The sequence below is a fragment of the Garra rufa genome, chromosome 6 (genome assembly GCF_049309525.1).
Source record: "Garra rufa chromosome 6, GarRuf1.0, whole genome shotgun sequence".
Taxonomy (NCBI): domain Eukaryota; kingdom Metazoa; phylum Chordata; class Actinopteri; order Cypriniformes; family Cyprinidae; genus Garra; species Garra rufa.
In genome coordinates, this window is record NC_133366.1 from 2,661,900 (window position 1) to 2,682,122 (window position 20,223).

The 20,223-nt window shown below is 38.8% G+C and overlaps 1 protein-coding gene across 1 annotated transcript; it reads left to right on the forward strand.

Moving 5' to 3' along the window:
* Positions 1-7,316: 7,316 nt before the first annotated feature.
* On the forward strand, positions 7,317-19,514 carry LOC141336290 (mesothelin-like protein). The gene is made up of 17 exons (XM_073841849.1): positions 7,317-7,358; positions 7,671-7,841; positions 7,918-8,067; positions 8,471-8,520; positions 8,613-8,742; positions 8,923-9,005; positions 9,119-9,248; positions 10,095-10,285; positions 10,361-10,451; positions 10,542-10,674; positions 13,277-13,464; positions 13,549-13,704; positions 13,905-14,041; positions 15,407-15,555; positions 16,586-16,680; positions 16,894-17,173; positions 18,803-19,514. The coding sequence occupies exons 1-17, from the start codon at positions 7,317-7,319 to the stop codon at positions 18,886-18,888; spliced, it is 2,262 nt and encodes a 753-aa protein (XP_073697950.1). The 3' UTR covers positions 18,889-19,514.
* Positions 19,515-20,223: the final 709 nt, after the last annotated feature.

Here is a 20,223-nt window from a genome sequence, read left to right on the forward strand (position 1 = left end):
GTTTATGTGATAGTGGTCTTGGACTTTTGAATATTGTTTAATAAAGTTTATTTTTAAAAATCTCTCTCTCTCTCTCTCTCTCAGAAACGGCAGTGTGCAGGAGTGTCAACAGGTAAAAACACCTTCAATGAGCCTTCAGATCATTTTAGAACTCAGACGTACTTTCAATTGATTATTTGAAGAAACAATTGGCCTATTAAACAGAACCCATTATCAGAATATGTGTTAGTTTCAAATCTAGTTCTTATTGGCCAGTTGAGGAGTATCTGTCATACTCATAAGTGTGTGTGTGTGTGTGTGTGTGTGTGTGTGTGTGTGTGTGTGTGTGTGTGTGTGTGTGTGTGTGTGTGTGTGTGTGTACCTGGTATTCATCACGTCCCCACAAGGATAGGAATACCAGTAGATTTTGACCTTGTGGGGACATTTCTTAGGTCCCCATGAGGAAACAGGCTTATAAATCATGCACAATGAGTTAGTAATGAGTACAATGAGTAAGTAAAAGTGTGCACAATCTCCTGTGAGGGCTAGGTTTAGGTGTAGGGTAGGTGTAGGGCCATACAAAGTACGGTTTGTACAGTATAAAAACCATTACGCCTATGGAATGTCCCCATAAAACATGTAAACCCAACATGTGTGTGTTACAGCTCTGTTCTGTCTGAGTATCTCGGCTCGTCTCATGATGGCAGTCGGCTCTGTGATTTCAGCATCACACAGTACGCTTGTGCAGAGGTACACAAAACACAGACATGTGAACACACGCTCACTCTCTCTCTGTAAATATGTATTTTATCTATATATATGTCTATAATGTATTTTGTGTGTTCAGTTGACAGATCTGAGCTCACAGGACCTGGCCACACTGTTGTCATGTGGTCTCAACGGGAATGAAAACGTGTCCGAGGAGACATGGAAACTCTTGACGCAGAAGGTCAACCCTGTGCTGGGTCCAGCACTCGACCTGCTCGCTGACACGGTACATGACAAAACTCTCATCTCTGTCCATTTATATGCAATTCTATATCAATACGCTCCGATGTGGATACAGTTAAAAATGGCAAGAAACTGAATTACTATCATAAAGGTCTTTGAGAGGTTTGCAGCTCAACAGTGCAAAAATTCTCATAAAGCAATATTACCAAATAAATTTACAACATGTTAAAATATACAATTAAAAACAAAGTCAAACATTGCAATGGCAATAAATTAAAACAAGAAAGTAACATTGAACTGTGTGTGTCTCTGTCAGAGGCTGAATAAGTCCCGCCCCTCAGTGTCTTTCTTGAATGTGATTGGAGAGGTCACTCTGAGCTCCTTCAGCTCCACCAATCTGAGAGACCATTCGTTCGTCCAGCGCTGGTTTAACTCCAGGCTCCGCCCATTTTTACCCCACGCCTCCGAGACGTTCCTGTCCTGTCTGTCCACCAGAGACTTCAGCTGTGACACCTTCAGGAGTGTGTGAGTGTCTCTCTCTCTCTCTCTCTCACACACACACACACACACACACACACACACACACACACACACACACACACGTCATATGTTGATGCAGCTCTGAGATTTGGTGTCTTTCACAGTGTCGGGAACTTCGGTCAGAGTTTTGACGTCATGTCCACCGATACACAAGCTAATGTCTACGTGGACTTCATCAAAGTCTTCCTCTCTCAGAACAGCACTGCAGGTGGGACACACAAAAATGAACTCACAAACACACAGGTTTTGTAGCAAACGCTCAGCTGTGACATGTTGCTCTGTGTTTAGGGTGTGTGAACATCTCTCAGAGTAGCTCTGATTGGCTGATCAGCAGCTTTGGACGTTTCGCTGTTTTCACCACAGTCACTGACCTCCAGATGCTCAATCCCAACTTTAATGTGGTACGGACACACACACAGACTCACGGATGTAGCATGTGCAGATGCATGTGTGTTGACATGTTCTTCTGTGTTTGTGCAGTTGGACACTCTGGGTCTGTTGAGCATGAGGCAGTTAGTGGAGGTGTCCAGCACTCCTGGATTCCTGTCCAGCGCCGCTGCGGTTGACAATCTGCTGCTCTATGTGCCGGACTCTCAGTTCACTCCGTTCTTCTCATCCCTCTCAACTACACTACAGGTGACACACACACACGCCCCTAAACCATACTATTCACCAGCACAGGTGCTCTACTCTTCTCTCTGATTGGCTGCATGTAATGCATCTGGGTTCTGATTGGCTGATTAATCAGTTATCAAAAAATAACATCAGTTCTGAATAGCTACTTGTGCTGTATCAATTCAATTCAATTCAAGTTTATTTGTATAGCGCTTTTCACGATACAAATAATTGCAAAGCAGCTGTACAAAAATGTAGGCTACTACAATATATTTAGTAGCTTATTAGTGGTGACTACTGTATGTCAAGTCGATGTACATATGGCATAAATGTTAAAATCAGTTGTTGTTTAATCAAACAGATGATGAATACTAATAGTAATGATTATGTGTTGCAATCAAACGTGTAGAAAAATTGTGTAGTGCTGTATGTTGTTTCAAGGCTGGCATCATCGGCAGTCCTCTGAATCTTGAATAATTCCTTAAAAAAAAAAAAAAAGAAATCCCATGGCAGAAACATGGAAAAAATAGAGAAATAATTAGCATAGCTGCTGTCTGTTCCAGCCAAGCAAAAATTATGTGTTTAGCCCAAGCTTAAGAATGTTGATGTGCATTTGATCAGATGTAACTGAAGTACATGATTATGAGACAGATTATGTAAATGCTTGGCTAAAGAGATGAGTCTTTAATCTAGATTTAAACAGAGAATGTGTCTGAACCCCGAACGTTATCAGGAAGGCTATTCCCGAGTTTGGGAGCCAAATGTGAAAAGCCTCTCCCTCCTTTAGTGGACTTTGTTATCCTAGGTACTATCAAAAGTCCAGAGTTTTGCTCCTTAGGTACCCTAGTTAGGGAGCGTTATGGGAAACTACTTAGGGAGCCTAGTTAGTGAGCGTGATGGGTCACTACTTAGGGAGCCTAGTTAGGGACCCTAGGTAGGGAGCATGATGGGACACTACTTAGGGAGCCTAGTTAGCGACCCTAGTAGTGTCTGAGTTCTGATTGACCATTTATGAAATGTCTGCATTCTAACTAACTGTTTGTGGAGTGTCTGTGCACTGATTGGCTGTTTCTGGGGTACCTTTGTTCTGTCAGACGCAGGGGGTCGTTCTCCCTCCTCCCGTGCAGAACGCGTTTCTGCAGCAGGTGTTTGTCAGGGCCAATCTGACCACGTTATCAGATGCTGATTTGCACAACTGGATCCTGAACATGCTGCCTTCCTTCATAGCCAACATTACAGTCCAACACGTGACATCCTACTTTAGCGTCATCCAGCAGCGACCCTGTCCCATCAGCCAGCAGGCGTAAGACTCACACACACACACACACACACACACAACCCGTCTGCATGCTCACTGCTGTTTGCTCTTCCAGGGTGCAGCTGCTGAACTCGTCCAGCTCCACCTTCCAGCCCGCGACACAAGATCAGATCTACCAGCTGATTCTCGGCTCTCTCACAGGTGTCCATCCATCCATCCATCCATCCAGCCATGTATTTATCACTCCATCCACTCACCCCTCATCCTTCTGTCTCCTCAGGCCCAGCCCCGCTGCGATGCTATACTAACCAGAGCTACTACGCTTTCCTGATGTCCTCCTTCATGAGTTTCCAGTTCCCCAATCTGACCACCTTCCTGTCGCTGATGCCGCCCGCCCGCGTGCCAGAGGTCAGACACGTCTGCCTATTATTGATTAGCCCCCATAAATTAGTCTATACTGCCCTCCAAAGGCAAAGTGCAGTAACTACGCCAACACTAAAACTGAGAAAAATGCCTTTTAAAGTTTTTACACCAGCTAGTCAAACATGTTGACACTCTCGTTTCTCTGAAATGGGACACAATTGAACCAGGAGACTTTGCCACAAGACAAAACAGTTGTCACAAAGTCCATTTTAAGCCTTAACTTAATTTTGACCAAATGTGTGGTTACTGTGCTTTGCCTTTGGAGGGCAGTATAGCTGACATTAGATATTAGATTACGAATAAAGAGAAGCCTTCCAATATTGTTCAGAACAATGGGAGTCAAAAGGATGAGAACTGCTGTTTTAGAGAAATGGGCATTGAGTCACTAAGCGTACCTTTAACTCTTCATATTGTAAGTTCTGCTGTTGTTTAACACGTTTGTTTCCTCACAGCTGATGGAGTCGGTGTCTCCAGCAGAGGTCAGCAGTCTCTTGAGCCGGCCTAACGCTGTGGATGATGTTACCAAAATCTGCCAGTTTTTCAGAATTTACCCGAAAACACCTCAGTACTTACAGACGGTACGGACATCTTTCACTGCTTTAATAACGCAGAAACAAGTGCATTTCTAGATTGAAATGTTTCTGAGAATCTTATATTACCCACTCAGCTTGTTTAGCATCTCCTGATTTACTCTCATTTACTGCGCAAATCAACACAGATTCATAGTCCTAACTGTGATGTGGTAGCAGCAAATGAAGAAGTGTCTCTCTGTGTCCCACAGGAGCCACCGTTGTCTGGCGGTTTGGCCCAGAAGGTGTTGTCCTGCGTGTGGCCTCAGGTCCTGAAGGTGGAAAGCCAGTCTGAGGTGAACGAGTGGTTTGATCATCGACTGGTTCAGTACTTACCCCTCCTCAGCTCAGCTCCTCAGTTAATCACTCCAGACGTCATGCAAAACGCCTCCTGTGTTCCCTTCAAGAAGTTGTGAGTAGCATGTTTTTGCATTGTAGCATTGTGTTTTCAGTAGCATAGTGATATATGAAGTACAGCTGTATCGTCAAAATGCGTTTCAGTAGTGTAAACTAAAGACCTACTCCAAATGAACTTTGTTTTGTTCCAAATGACATCATATCAGTTTGTTCTTACATTTTGCTAGAATTATCCTGGGCTGCTCAATGTAAGTAAGTTTTAGATAAGTTTCCCTTACTTTGTAATGATGGTGGATTTGTGCGTTTCTCTGTTTAGTGTTTCAGTGATGGCTAAATACAACTACACTGCAGCGCCGTTTTCTCAGAGTGACATCTACGACACCATCCTGGTCTACCTCAACACCTGTGAGTTACTTTGATTGACTGCATGATTGATTCTGCTGTTAATGCAAAATTTGCATTTGTCTGACGATGAGCCGTGTTTGTCATTGTGTTCTCAGCTTTAGATTCAACTCCTAAATGCTATAACACCTCTAACCCTGATCTCAACTCCACCGCCTGGTTCGCAGACTACATCTCCGTCTTCTTGAGCTTCATCACACTGGATGACCTCCTCCGGTTTGGCTCAATTCAGGTGTGTCAACCTACATCTTGAAGAACTGTTTCCTGTATCCATTTGCATGTACATATCCATTACGTTTCAAACTCAAAAAACATGTTTGTTTTTCAGCCGTTCACAGTGAACCTGGAGAACCTGCAGCTCTTCGGTCAGTTCAGCGTTCCTGATGATGTCGTGGAGTACTACGTGACTCTGTTGTTTGACTTGAATCCGTCCTTCAGTGCCTACTAGTGAGAGACACCAACAACATACTCGATAATCAACCTTAATCAATGTTGCTAAACTACACTGCAAAAGGAGGATCTCACAGTAACACCATATAGAATAACAATATGGATTTCTCAAAGAACCTTTCAGTGAACAGCTCTTAATAAAACCATTTTTTCATAGTGTGAAGTATAGTTTCTGAACCCTTTTACATTATAAAGAATCTTTCGTTCATTATAAAGATTTAACAATGTCAAGAAAGAATTTATTAAAAGTGTACATTATAAGTCATTTACAGTTTTTTACAGACGCTAGGACACATTTCTCAATACTTAGGTCACTTTTGCAAAACTCTTCACACAATTCTCCTAACCGACTTTCAGCTTGGCAAAGCAGTTCATTTCACATTCAAAATGCACTACGACTACCAAAACACTTTATTCAGGTCTCAAATAAACTCATTCTTCCAGAACACTAGCAAAGGTTGACAGCCGACAAACACACTTTGTCACCCACAAAACAATGAGCTAAAAAACACTAACAACATGTAGCATTACACAGTGTTTTCTTGTGTAAAACAAGGACACATCTCTGTTTATAACTACAATATATATTGTTTATAACTGCAATATATGTTACTGGAATGAATCAGACATGATGCGGAATTCCTCAATATTTGATGTTGTTTATTCATTTTTATTTTTTCACTAAGTAATTCCAAAATACAAGAATTTGTATACACACCATCCACTGATACAGATACAATAGTAATGCTAATCTACTCACATTTTTAGATTTGAAATATGTTTCAATAAAATATTGCTGTTGAATTTTGCTGTCTTATTCAGTTTTGCATTATGTTATTGTTTTGAACATAAGTTTAACAGGTTGGAAAACATGTATGTAAGCACGTGCAAAATGTCCTGTACGTACAAAGATTTTTGGCTGTTGTTGTGTCTGAGTGAGAAAAGAATTCATGAAATTTGAGAGATGTAGTCATTGAATGCATTTTGTGCCAAAACAATGATCATTGATCCTCAGTTTAGTCCACATAGACTTCTGTTGTGCTCACTGTGTCAAGAGTTTTGCAAAAGTGACCTAAGTATTGAGAAATGTGTCCTAGCGTCTGTAAAAAACTGTAATCCATCATGAGCCACTCTCATCAAATGAAGGCTAGTTCAAATCTCACATAACACACTTTTTACAACACTATCATTTGAAAAATCTCCCTGCTGAAAAGACTGATTGGGTTTGATGGTTTTGGCCACTTGTCTGTTGGACCATTTAAACTATAGAGCACTTTAGAGCCACAAACCAACCAAAGCTGGTTAATGTTTGCTTGTGTTTATAGTCTTCCTCTGAAGTTCCGCTGCTTGGCTCCTACAAGCTCCTTCCTTGAGTTGAGTCCAGAGCAGCTGAAGGACATCTCATTCAGCATCCATCAAAACTGCACCGACGTCCTACCTGAAGTACGTACAGGAGGAGTGTTTGTGTTTATGTCAGCAGAAATCAGCTCTATCTGAGCTAAACCTGTGTGTGTGTGTGTGTGTGTGTGTGTGTGTGTGTGTGTGTGTGTGTGTGTGTGTGTGTGTGTGTGTGTGTGTGTGTGTGTGTGTGTGTGCAGGTGTCAGCGGCTCTGGCGAGTAATGCGGATGTTCTGACGGTGGACTCAATCCAGGCTCTGGGTCAGTCATGTATAGGTTTAAGCACGGCTCAGATCGGCGGTGCTGGAGGGAACGTGCTGCTCAATGCGCTGTCTGTGCTCGGACTCGTTCAGGGCTGGAACCTCGATCAGGCCATGACCATCATCCAAACCCTGCTGTCGTCTGGAGTTTACAAGGTACAGACCACCAATACCACTCAAAGCCAACCGAATCAAGCTGAGAAACCTACAGTAGTGGGGCTTGATTTCTGAATAATTGGTGTTGAACTAATGGGTTGAATCAAAGATTTAATGACTCACTCTTAAAGACACTTGTTTCATTCCTAAATGAATCTTGTACAAATCGTTTAAATCAGACATTAATTAAATCATAAAGACTTTTCTTACTGAAGGAATCAGTGATGTTGAACAAACCAGTGATTTGTTGACTCACTTGTACAGTTACATTCCCATATGAAATGTAAGTATAATTTTATCCGTCTGTGGCAGATTAATAGTGTGGCCAGTCTGCAGAACTTGGGTTCGCTGATCATCGGTGTTCAATCATCAGTCATCAGTCTAATCTCAGGAAATATCTTCCTTGAGGCAATGAAATCTGAATTGCTCCTGACCAACATTATTGGCGCACCCGTTATCGTCCAGCAGACCGTGGTCAACCAGGTAACTAAGACACTCACATTTACCTCCTCTGGTTCGTCTCAGCTTTGTCTTACGACGTCTCTCTCTGTCTCTTTAGATCATCTCTGTCAACAGCTCGTCTGACGGCATCATCACAAACGTTCCTGACGTCATGGCGACGGAAATCCCGCGCGTCTTCCTGCTGGGTGTGTCATCGTCATCCGCGGCTGCGCAGACGGTCAACCAGAAGAAATGGAAACACGAGCAGGTGCGTCAAATATCTGCATCGAGATGCAGTGAAAACATGCTATTTTCTGTTAGGAAAATAAGAGAGAGATGCTTTAACATCATTGTCCACGATAGCAAGGGACACATGAACATATAAAGAAAAAAGAAAATATTTTAGAAATGTAAGTTCAAGATTAAGAACTAAAAAGGGGCACAATTGAATATATATAGATAGATATAGAGTTTACAAATATATTCCCTTGATTAATGACTTGAATATTGAAAAGTATGAACTGCACATTAAAATGTATATATTGTACATTGAAATGCATATTTATTGCATATAAAGCCAATAAAGTCACACAGCATGCTGTATGAGGTAGCAAGTGTGTTAGTGCATATGTTAAATATTAATAACATGGTTGAATTTCTCTTCCTCTCAGGCTGTTTTGATCTTTGAAACTGTCGCTGCGCAGTTCAGCAACCCAGATGAGTGAGTGCCAAGCTCTTATCATACAGATTAGTGTTTTAGTTTTTAGTTTTGACCAAGTTAACCTGTCTCTGTGTGTGTGTGTGTGTGTGTAGCATGTCTTTCCAGGTGCTGCAGGGTTTCACCTGTTCACGAATCCAGAGTTTCAGCACAAATAAAGTCATGAGTCTGATCCGCGGCTGCAAACGGCGAGTCAATCAGACGCTCGTCCTGCAGGAGTCACAGGTGAACAAGCACACAATCCTTTCTTGTTTTCAAACAAACCATTGTCATTTAAATTAAGATGCCCCTTCATCTTCTGCAGAACCTCATGAAGGAATATACTTTCCTAAATCCGCTCTGGTTGACTTGGTTTTATCATTTGCATCATTCAGATGAGTGTGTTGATGTGTGTTTGTTCTTCAGCTGACCTGCATGTATCAATACGTCAAGAGCGCCGATCTCACTGCCTTCTCCCAGTATCCTGCTGAAGTGCTCATCTATTACAAGTACGTCTGAAAACACAAACACACACTCAGATCCTCAGTTCAGCTCATGTCGTCAGTCTCAGTGACAGTGAGTTCATCAAGATGAGATTGTCACGTGTTTGTCTGTGTTTCAGCTACTCTGCGATCGACAGATCCGTGTGCCGCTCGTATTTCTCGTCTCTGGGAACGGCCAACTTCTCTGTTCTGTCCAGCACACTGTCCTTCAAGAAGCAGACGCTGTTCGACAACGCCAGAGACTGTCTAGTAATGAAAACCCTCTTACATTTGAGTTTTTATATTCATTTATGCTCTCAAAAATGGATTTATGGATGTATTATTCCCATGGTTTCAGATTACTAGGTTTTAACGTAAACTAATTTAACTTAATCTAAATTCATACATCAATGAAGAAGGTCAGATAGTTTATTATTAACTGTTTTTTCATCTATTTAATTTTTTTAAATAAGCTTTTTTTTGTGAAAAAAGTGTAAACATGGTTAAAATGAGTTTTGACTCACTTGTTTGACTAACTTTAGTTTACTATGAAAAGAACTTCTGAAGCACTTAGTTAATCTTAGTTAATATTTATTGTTTAACATTTAGTGTGTGTGTGTGTATATATATATATATATATATATATATATATATATATATATATAAAAGTTATTGGTTACATTTATATATAAAGTCTTAAGTAGCTAAATTAAATCAAAATTAAAAGCAAAATTATCTCTTGTTTAAGCCAAAAATCATTAGGATATTAAAGTAAAGATCATGTTCCATTAAGATACATTGTAAATGTCCTACTATAAATATATTAAACCTTTTTTTTTCTTAGTAATATGCAAAGCTAAGAACTTTATTTGGACAACTTTAAAGGTGATTTTCTCAATATTTAGATTTGTTTGCACATTTTTTGTTTTAAAAAATGGACCCTTATGACTGGTTTTGTGGTCCAGAGTTACATGTATGAATCATGAATCTTACAGTATAAGGCTTAAATATTTCTGTGGGTATTTGTCTACAAAATAAAAATGTCTAAACTCCAATTCGATCAAATGTTTTTCAGTGCAAATGTTGATCTGCTGTGGTGTTTGTTCTGTGTTTCAGGGAATCTCAGGCTTCAAGATCATTCGGGATCAGCTGGAGGTTTTGGGCAGCATGTGCTGCTTCCTGAGCGCCGATTACATCCAGAGCTCAGACCCGTATGTGCTGGAGACGCTCAAGCAGTGTCCGGATCTATCGGCTCAGCAGATCTCTGCGCTTGAGAGCGTCCTGCTGGGAGGAAACAGCATCTATGGGTACAAACTCACTCACACACACATGATCTCCTGTACATTATATGAGCTCAGACTGACATCAGACCTTCCTCTCAGACCCTCAGACAGCTGGAACAGAACCACGCTGGAGAACCTGGACCTCCTGCCGCTGTACCTCACCGCCAACATCTGGGGCAAATTCACACAGGTAAGACCACAGGAACCGCACCATGGATGGGAACACAGGCCTGTGTGTGTTTCAGTGATAACTCTCTGTCTGTGTCTGTGTGTTTGTCAGGCAAACAAGCAGAGGTTCCTGAAGACATTTATTCGTGACCTGAGGAAGAATGATAAAGCTTCAGAGATGAAGATCCTCAACATGATGAATGAGGTCAACAAAGTCTCACGAGTCAAAATCAAGAGATCCGCTGGTGAGAACCACTGCAGAAACACCACACAACCATTATTACACTGATATTACACTGGGTTGGAGATCTTTTAAAGTTTCTAAAATAGTCTCTTTTGTTCACCAAGACTTATCATCAAAAATACAGTAAAACAGTGAATTATTATTTCTATTTAAAATAGCAGTTTTCTATGTGAACATCTGTTAAATGTAACTAGGCGCGTTTTCATTGCCCTTTAAATTGCAAATTGAAAATACGTCTAATGGAAACGCATCAATCGTGCTAAAACTCCCATATATCGCAAAAAAAGTTTTTACGCTTGCATGAGGTGTTTTTTTAGGCAATTTGAAAAAGTAATACTTTGCAAAACGGCAATGGAAACATTTTTTTTTTTTTTTTTGCATTTACAGGTCACATTCAATTGAATATAGCCAAAATCCCACAAAAATCCGTTGCCGTGACTTAACGCGAGAGGACAAAAACACGTTTTAGTCGCATAACATCTAGTCTCGCGTAGCCAGACCTTCAGACTGACGGCTGAAGGTCTGGAATTCATGGCAGCTTTAATTGGCCAAGGCCCGCCCATAAGGCCGTTTGACCGACATATCAAACAACCAATCACAGTTCATTTCATTCAGCGTCACTTTTCGGGGCGTAGAAATGCCCCCACAACAACAGACTGGCATGCAACAAGTCAGTCATTGAAATAACCAGAATTGAAAGTTAACGAAGAAGAGGGAGAACAAGCAGTAAGTCAGTAATTTGTTTGAACGTCGTAAATGTGTATAACAACAACGGCGTCTGCATAAGCACCTTTTAGCAAAACGCCGAGTAGATCAGTCTGCACTTTGTTTCCCGGCGGACCGAAAATAAACGCGACACTCGTGTGTTCCGGAAATCCGATCAAATTCAACTAATCAGATGACGACTTCGACATTCCTGAAGTGTTTCCAGTTAAGTGTACCATATGCATCAGACGTTTAGCCAATGTTCCGTGGGCATGACGTCTGAGGCTGAGACTACATAACATCGGTTAATGAAAACGCTGTCATTTGGCAGTACTTTTGAATCGACATTTATAAAATAGTGCCAAAGTTTTGCACAAATCTCTAATGGAAATGCGCCTACCGATTGCTGTGATCAAAGATGAATTTTCAGCATCATTAATTCATATAGTGTCACATGATCCTGAAGAAATAATTCTAATATGCTAATTGACCTTATGCACGGAGCGTTCTTTAGAACTTCCGCATAAAGATAAGCCAGCTCGTAAACTTCCGTTGAAGCTCATTTTATATGTGCTATATATTAGGTGGACACTCTTGAGACTGATCTAGTGCCTCGTTCTTATCAGAAACTGAGAAAAATTATAATTGCAACATTATAAACAATGTTAGCGGCATGAACATTCAGTTTCATATTATTTACAACAATTTAAATGCGGAGCCTGGCAATCCCATACTTACCCTATATGCATAGTTGTACATTTAAATGCTGACAGCTAAACACTATCATAACGTGTTTAGGCTAACGTTAGCTAGCTATCATATTTCTCTTCAAGGACATCTTAATCGTATTCTTGATAATCACTAACTTGCCTTCAAAGTCATGAACACATTTTTAAAATCTTGCAATATTTCAAAGCATTTATTATTTTCTAACTCTACAGCTGTGAAATAAAATGTATTTCAAAGACACACTTTTCATTAAAAAAAAAATGGCTTTTCACGGAAAACAACGTATATTTTTGGCTAAAATAATATGGAATTACCCCATATAACCAATAGATGGCAGCAGAGGATTATTTATTATGCAGCTGTCTCTCCCTATATTTTTCAAGACGTCTTGCTTTCGATTTATTATAAAATACTAGTATAATAAATTGTAGTGCTTTGACCTTTTACTTTTATAGTATAGCAAGTGCAGAAAGTCATTAAGCTCACACACAAACAGCCTATAAGGGTGAATTATGTAAATACTAATATATAGTTCACTACAAATACGTTAAATATTTATGGTAGGCTATAATAATTAAAAAATGCACTAATTATGAATCGATAGGAATTTGAAATATTTTCTTAAATTGAATAGCTACATCTTTTAAGTTTTATCTTGAACTGTAAAATCTATCAAATAGCCTATATTTAACCAACACATACTTGTTACTGCTGTAGTTTTGTTATCTGAATTTAGTCTGAATCATTTAAGCTCTTTTTTGACATCAGTTTGTCAGATGTTTGTCCGGTTATTACTGTCAATCATAGCTATGACTCGCGCATATTTAGCCGCGATTTACTCGCGAATTTTTTTAAACTGGCATTTGTCATTCTTGAAACAGTATACATGGACGTTTGGTCCTCTAAGACAAACAACACTTTTCATCGATTGTGAATCGATTATGTAGAGAAAACGAACAAAGTACGCTCATATTACGGCAGAGTACAGTTGACCGGAAATGACTTAGCTGGCTTGACTAAACAAGGAAGTTATCCGTGCATATGGTCAATTGGCTGCTCAAGAAACATTTCTGATTATTATCAAAGTTAAAAACTGTTGTGCAGCACAGTTTCATGAAATGAGTATGTATAATAGCTGTTTCCGTGTGCTTTTCTCTCGTCTCGTGTAGAAACCTCATGTACTGCAGGACAAATACTGCAGGCTCAGGTGTACAGCGACATGTTTCCGTTTGCGTATGACGTGACGCAGTTCAACGCCTGTTTGAGCGTCGAAACGCTGAAGAACAACCTGGAGGCTGTCACCGACAGAGTTTACGACAGGAGCTACCAGCGGATTGTTCTGGACAAACTCAACCAGGTAAAACACACACCTGAACACTACTGTACCTGCTGTGTCAATCATAGTGTTGCCATAGAGACGCATGTGTGTCCCGCCCCTCAGGCGTATCCGGGCGGAGTGTCTGACGAGGTGCTGCAGGTTTTAGGCTCCGCCTCCCGCGCCGCCACACCCGATGATGTCAGAAAGTGGAACGTGACCAAGATCGACACGCTTTCGTCTCTGATGAACCAGCGCTACGGAGACTGGGAAGCGGAGATGGTATGTGTGTGTGTGTGTGTGTGTGTGTGTGTTGTTATACTGTGCATACGTATATCCAGTACTCATAATGCAAGTCATGTCACACGCACTGTGTACGCACTAGTGTACACATAAAACTGAAGTATACATTGGGCTTGAGCAGAGCCGAGCATCGTGAAGTGTGTCCAGTTCTTCAGTGAGCTGATGTGTGTCTCTCTCAGGTCCAGCTGCTGGTCAGTAAGTATATGAGCGTGAATGGAAACGCTCTCGGCACTAATGAGCTGAACGCGCTGGGAGGAACAAACCTGTGTGCGCTGAACACCAGTGTGCTGAACAACATCGCAGCTGCCAGCGTGGAGTGAGTACACACACACACACACACACACACACACACACATATTTCTGTAGAGACTTTATAGAGACAGGGTGCATCCAATGCAATCCAACACTCTCCATTGACTTGTATTGCGGGAAGCAGTCTCCTCCTCATTTCTGACTTATGACAAAAAACAGAACAATGTCTAAAAGCTGCTATGAGACGAGGTGTACAGTAAACAAACTAAAAAAACACACAACTACGTTTTTATAAGCTGTCGACACAAAAAACGAGTGTTTAAGGACACAAATAGTTGTAGATGTCAGAGTATTTCACGCTGGTCCATTCAGCTGGATCATTTCTCCAACACATAGACCAATAAAACTGAGTTTCTCAATATATCTCCTGCTTTCAGGGTGGTGAAATAATCCTTTGACATGGTTAAAAATAATGAATGTTTACTGTCACCGTTACGTTTCCCTCCAGTGGGCTTAAACATACATCTTATAAAAACGTAGTTCTGTGTTTTTTAGCTTGTTTACTGAACACCTTGACACATAGCAGCTTTTAGAAATTGTTCAGATTTTTGTTATAAGTCAGAAATGACTATATTATTATTATACTATATATTAACTATATTCAGTATGTTAATTAATCTGTTTTGCTGGTTAGCTGGTTTCCAAAATGGGGCTGATTTCAGGTCTTTGAGGACATTTGCACAGCAAAAAAGGCACATCTTACTTAGTATTTATGTCATGTTTCTTGTCAAAATATCAAAACATTCTTAAATTAAGATGCATTTACTAGATAAGCAAAACGACTTAAGATATTTAGTCTAGTTTTAAGCAAAAATATACTTAATTTAGTTTTTTTTCCCCCTGGAAACAAGTACAGTTATCTTCCAATGGGCTAGATCAAATATTTCTAAATCAAAAGTATTTTACTTACCCCACTGGCAGATAATTTTACTTATTTTAAGCAAACTGCACTTAATTTGCTCCCTGGAAAAATGTAAATTTGCTGATTTAGTAAATGCATCTTAATTTAAGTATTTTTAGATATATTTTCACTAAAAACAAGACATACTAAGTAAGAAAAGTCTTATTTTGCAGTGTGTGTGTGTGTGTGTGTGTGATTATTTAACCATATTTTGGAGACTAATTTGTAAGTGAATTGGATAAAACCTCTCAAAACCTCACTCTGGGAAAACATTTTTTTATTATTGTATAAATACAAAATATAGTAGTTTTATAAAATAAAATAATAAAACATATAATGCCAGGGTTCTGTTATAATATTTTTAACTAGCTCTATATGGAAACAGTATAAGTCTAAGTCAGTATAAGTCACATTTAGTTTTGTGTTTTTTAAAGATTGTTTTTAGTAATGAAAATGTATGTTTTGCAGGCGAGCTTCTGCTCTCTCTTTGACCAGCTGCAGCTTGGAGAAGAAGTCAGTTCTGTTCAGTATCGCTCAGAACGCATTCAACCCAACAAACACACGCAGTACAAACACCGTCAGCATCTCAACATACCAGCTGCTGCAGAACTTCCTCGGTAACAACACTCACTCACTCACATATTCACTGCTTATGGTTTATGTGGACTCTCTATCGACATAATGGTTTTCTACTGTCAGAGGTGGAGAGTAACGAATTTCATTTACTCGCGTTACTGTAATTGAGTAGGTTTTTTGTGTACTTCTACTTTTTAATGTAACTTTTACATTTTGCAATTTTACTTTTACTTTTAAGTATGTTTTAAATTAAGTTTTTGTACTTAACTACATTTTAAATCTTATTCGTTACTGAGTAAAAATAAATTAAAAATAAATCAAACTAAATAAACAAAAAAAATAATTTGGCACAGTTTTTTCCTAAATGCTTGAATGTCCCTGACCCATTTCGACTTAGTTTTGCTCTACTGCTTTAGTGTTTAACTAAAGGATGCTCCACTGAATCTAGTTTATGCCACATTCAGTGTTTGTGATGTTCAATGTTTTATGGGATCTTTTGCACTAAAATTTCAAAATCTTTCATATGGTTATTTTTTTTTATTTATTGTATTTTATTCATTTGTTTTTATTGCACTTTAATTTGTAAAGTTATTTCCTCAATTAAAAACAACCAGGTTGAGATTTATATCCCCTTGTCTTTTTTGAACTACACTAGAATCCCCCACACACCCCTGCTGTTCAAAAAAATTATTTTTACTTTTACTTGAGTAGATTTTTTGACCATTGTTTTTACTTGTAATTAAGTAAAATGTCATTGAAGTAACAGTACTTTTACTTGAGTAGCATATTTTATTACTCTTTCCACCTCTGTCTACTGTACAAACTCTATTTTCTATCACTCTACACCTAAACCTACCCTCACAGAAAACTAATGGCAATTTTTTTTTAATTTCAAAAGAACACCATTTAGTATATGCTTTTTAATCCTTGTGTGGATGTGTAAACCTCATAAACCATGTTTACATTGTATTAACCACATCACGGCACATTATAAACCATACAGTATATACCAGAACACACACATGCATCACACTGCTGCTGTCAGGCTGAACTTTGTGTGTGTGTTTGCAGGCGGTGCTGATCCGACATTCATTTATCGTCTGGTGAACTCCAGTGTGAATATGGACCTGCTCACATTCATGAGTCTGAAGCAGAGCGTCATCAACGTGAGTCTCCTGTCAATCATTCATGTCTGATTTCTCAAATGGGGGTTTGCCAGTTGATGAAAAGCTGATCAGCAACTGAATTGAAGGCAATATTAAAGCAGATAAACTGGGCTGCTCAATTATGCTTTTTAAACATTTCAACATCACAAGTCTCATCCGCTCGTCCTCATCTTTAGATGTGTTGGGTTCATTAATCTCTGTGTGTTTGTGCAGGTGCTGAACGTGCCGGAGGTGAAGAGTCTGCTGGGTGTGAATGTGGCTGATCTGAGGACGTATGAAAGCGCGGCACAGATACAGGAGTGGATCGGGCTTCAGCTGCAGTCGGATCTGGACACGCTGAACATCGGCCTGACGGGCGTCAGGAACTCCACCGTCACAGGAACCGCCGCCACCGCTACCACCGCTACCACCACTACCGCCGCAGCCTCCGCCGCTACTGCCACCAGCAGCACTAAAGCACCCTCAGTCCAGACCGGCACCGTGGCCACCACAGGTACAGGAGACACACTGCACTGAAACACAATGAGAGGAGACACCGGGGCTAGTTGTCACAGTGTTGACTCCAGTCAAATCAATCTCTCTATAGAAAATGAACACACTACTAAAGTCTACAAGCTGTTGCACATGTTACTGTTCATCACACTAGCAAACAGTGTCGGGGTAATGCATTACAAAGATTACTTTTTCAAGTAACTAGTCAAGTAACGCATTACTTTTTCATTTACAAAGAAAATATCTGAGTTACTTTTTGTTTTCTTTATGTATTTAATCCCATTTTATTAACCAATGTCTTTGCTGCTGACCTTTGTTGATCCAATTCAGCCATACTGATGAGCAAAACTTACTGTAGATTAACATTTGTGCTTCATTTTCCTCATTGCTGAAGAGTGTTGAACTTTCTTCTCCTTCAGTTCTACTGTACAGACGTGAATTTACTTTTCCTTCAGCCTTAGGCTTATTCATTTCACTTTTTGGTGTGAAAGGGCTTTTACATTTGCTAAAAATCAAACTTTTTATATTAAAAACAACAAGAAAGCCTTGACCAGATTTAAAAAGTAATGCAAAAGTACTGTAACGCGTTACTTTCCACAAAAAGTAATTTAGTAACGTAATTAGTTATTTTTTTAGGGAGTAACTCAATATTGTAATTCATTACTTATAAAAGTAACTTTCCCCAACACTATTAACTAAAGAGTGAGTTTTCAGTAAAATATAAACAGTATCACAATCTTTGAGCACAAAACATTTGAGCAAAAAGTAAAGCAGTGTTATTTAATTATAATTATATTATTTTTTAATATATTGAATTCGATTTATTTTTAGTTAAAATGTTATTTCTTATGCTGTGTCTGACATTTTAGTAGCTGTTGTTTTTAAACACTATAGTTTTTTTAATGTAATATTTGTGCATTAATGAGAACTTTCTAATATATATATACATGTTTTTTTTTTTTTTTTTTTTTTTTTGCTCTTGTCTTTATGTATTTCATTTTAATTTGTTCACTTGTTATCTAACAGACCTTACATTAATACTCAAAATATAAGAGTTCAGATGAAAAAGTTCATCTGACACATTTCTTTAAAATAAGCATTATCAGGCTCCTATGTATAGGTTTCTACCTAGGTATTTCTGATTGGGCTGAGGCTAGGATTTTAGTGAGTTTAATGGAGCACTGCACTTTTATTGGAAATAGGCTCATTCTCCAACTCCACCTTCAACTTATTAACTCGGAGAGAGCTGAAGAATGAGCCTATTTCCAAAAAAGTAAAGTGTTCCTTTGAGGTAAAAGTATTCACTGGACGTATAATATGTGTGGAGAGCATTCACTCAGTATCATGATCTGTTTTTTGACCAAGATGACTTTAAGAGGGTTTGCATCTGAACTCTTCATATTGATTTTTTTGTTTGGAGAACACCAATGAAAAAAGGAGTCTGCATAAGTATGCATATTTGAACATATAAAACCACTGCTAAAGAAAACAATGAAGCAATGAAGGTGGTTTTGCTGTAGATGTTGAAATTACATAATTTATGTCAGTCCTGAGTTTGTCCAGTCATCTTCAGTAAATGCTGATCTGCTGATACTCACACCTCAACATCTGTGTGTGTGTGTCTCTGCAGCTGCTGGATCCAGAGTCTGGTCACCTGACTGTCTGCAGCTGCTCCTATTGGCTGTTACCATGACGACCCTGCAGCTGCTGCACTGATGACATCATCCCTGTACTTCCTGTCTCTCCGTCTGTGTCGTATTTAAAGAGTTTCTGCACTTTCACTCGTTACGCACTTTCACTTTTCATGAACTAACATGAACTATTTCTGTCTGAAATTGAAGAATAAATCAATCTAGATCGCTGTAGTCACATCCAACTCAGTCATATGATTTGACACTAAAATGCTAAATCTCAAAAACATCTTAATAAATAATATTTATAAAGACACAAGGATTTTTGTTTGCATACGTAAGAGAGATAGACTGAACCATAAGCAAAGCATGATCCATGAAGGTCAACACACTGAAGTTCGGGTTACTTAAGGAAAACTCAATGAATGTAATGCAAAACTTTGTACTGATTGATGAGTAATATAAACAAATGCATGCTTGTTATCCTGGTTTTTGCCTAGGGTATTTATACTTTTTAATATGCAAGTACAATTTAAAGTCATACTTTTTTACTTTTACTCAAATTTGATTTGGCCAGACAATTGTTCTTTTTATTGCGTAAAATTACACTGAAAATCTTTCACCTCAGTATAAATTTGTAATATTTTTACACCCATGCAACTTTGTGATGTTTATAATTAAGTGATAAAAATGTTGCAAATGCTGTACAAAATAAACATATTCATCTTTTCACCAATAAAATGCATAATGCTTTATTATTAGTAGTAATACTTATTCTAGAAAGGGTCCGGAGATCTCGACAAATGGTCTTTTGATTTATTTTCAGAAGATTTAAAGAGATCACAGATGTATGATTTCCTTTTTTAACTTTAGTTAGTAATTTTGCTGTTTGAGCATAAACAACATCTGCAAAGGTATGATGCTCAAAGTTCAATGCAAAGGGAGAAGTCCATTTCAAAAAACTGTCATAAACATTTTAAGCTTAGGAGCACAGATTTAATTTTGGTCTCATTTTAAGGAAGACCCGTGGCAGATTATTGCTAAAGTAGAACAAGTTTAAAGAGTAAAACCAAAAAAAAATAATTATAATTATAGTAGGGGTGTGCGATACTGCAAATTTTGGTATCGATCCGATACCAAGTAAATGCAGAGCCAATATCGCTGATACTGATACTGATACCGATACTTTTCCCTTTTTAAAAACAAACTTAAATGACCAATTACACTTTGTGTATTAACAATTACTAATATTGATATGACTAAAATATTGTATAATATTGTTTTTTATAGTTTTATGTTAAGTATTTACCTCCCACAGAGTTATAAACAAAAACTTAACCTGGCTTAATGCATTAAGGAAGTAATATTAAAAGGCTAAACCAGCATACTGATGATGCAAATTATGTGCACGCAAGCTGTC

Coding starts and splice junctions, on each gene's coding strand:
- LOC141336290 (XM_073841849.1), top strand. CDS start 7,317: ATGACCATCATCCAAACCCTGCTGTCGTCTGGAGTTTACAAG. Junction 8,068..8,470: donor AGAAATGGAAACACGAGCAG/GTGCGTCAAATA, acceptor TCTTCCTCTCAG/GCTGTTTTGATCTTTGAAAC. Junction 9,006..9,118: donor GAAGTGCTCATCTATTACAA/GTACGTCTGAAA, acceptor TCTGTGTTTCAG/CTACTCTGCGATCGACAGAT.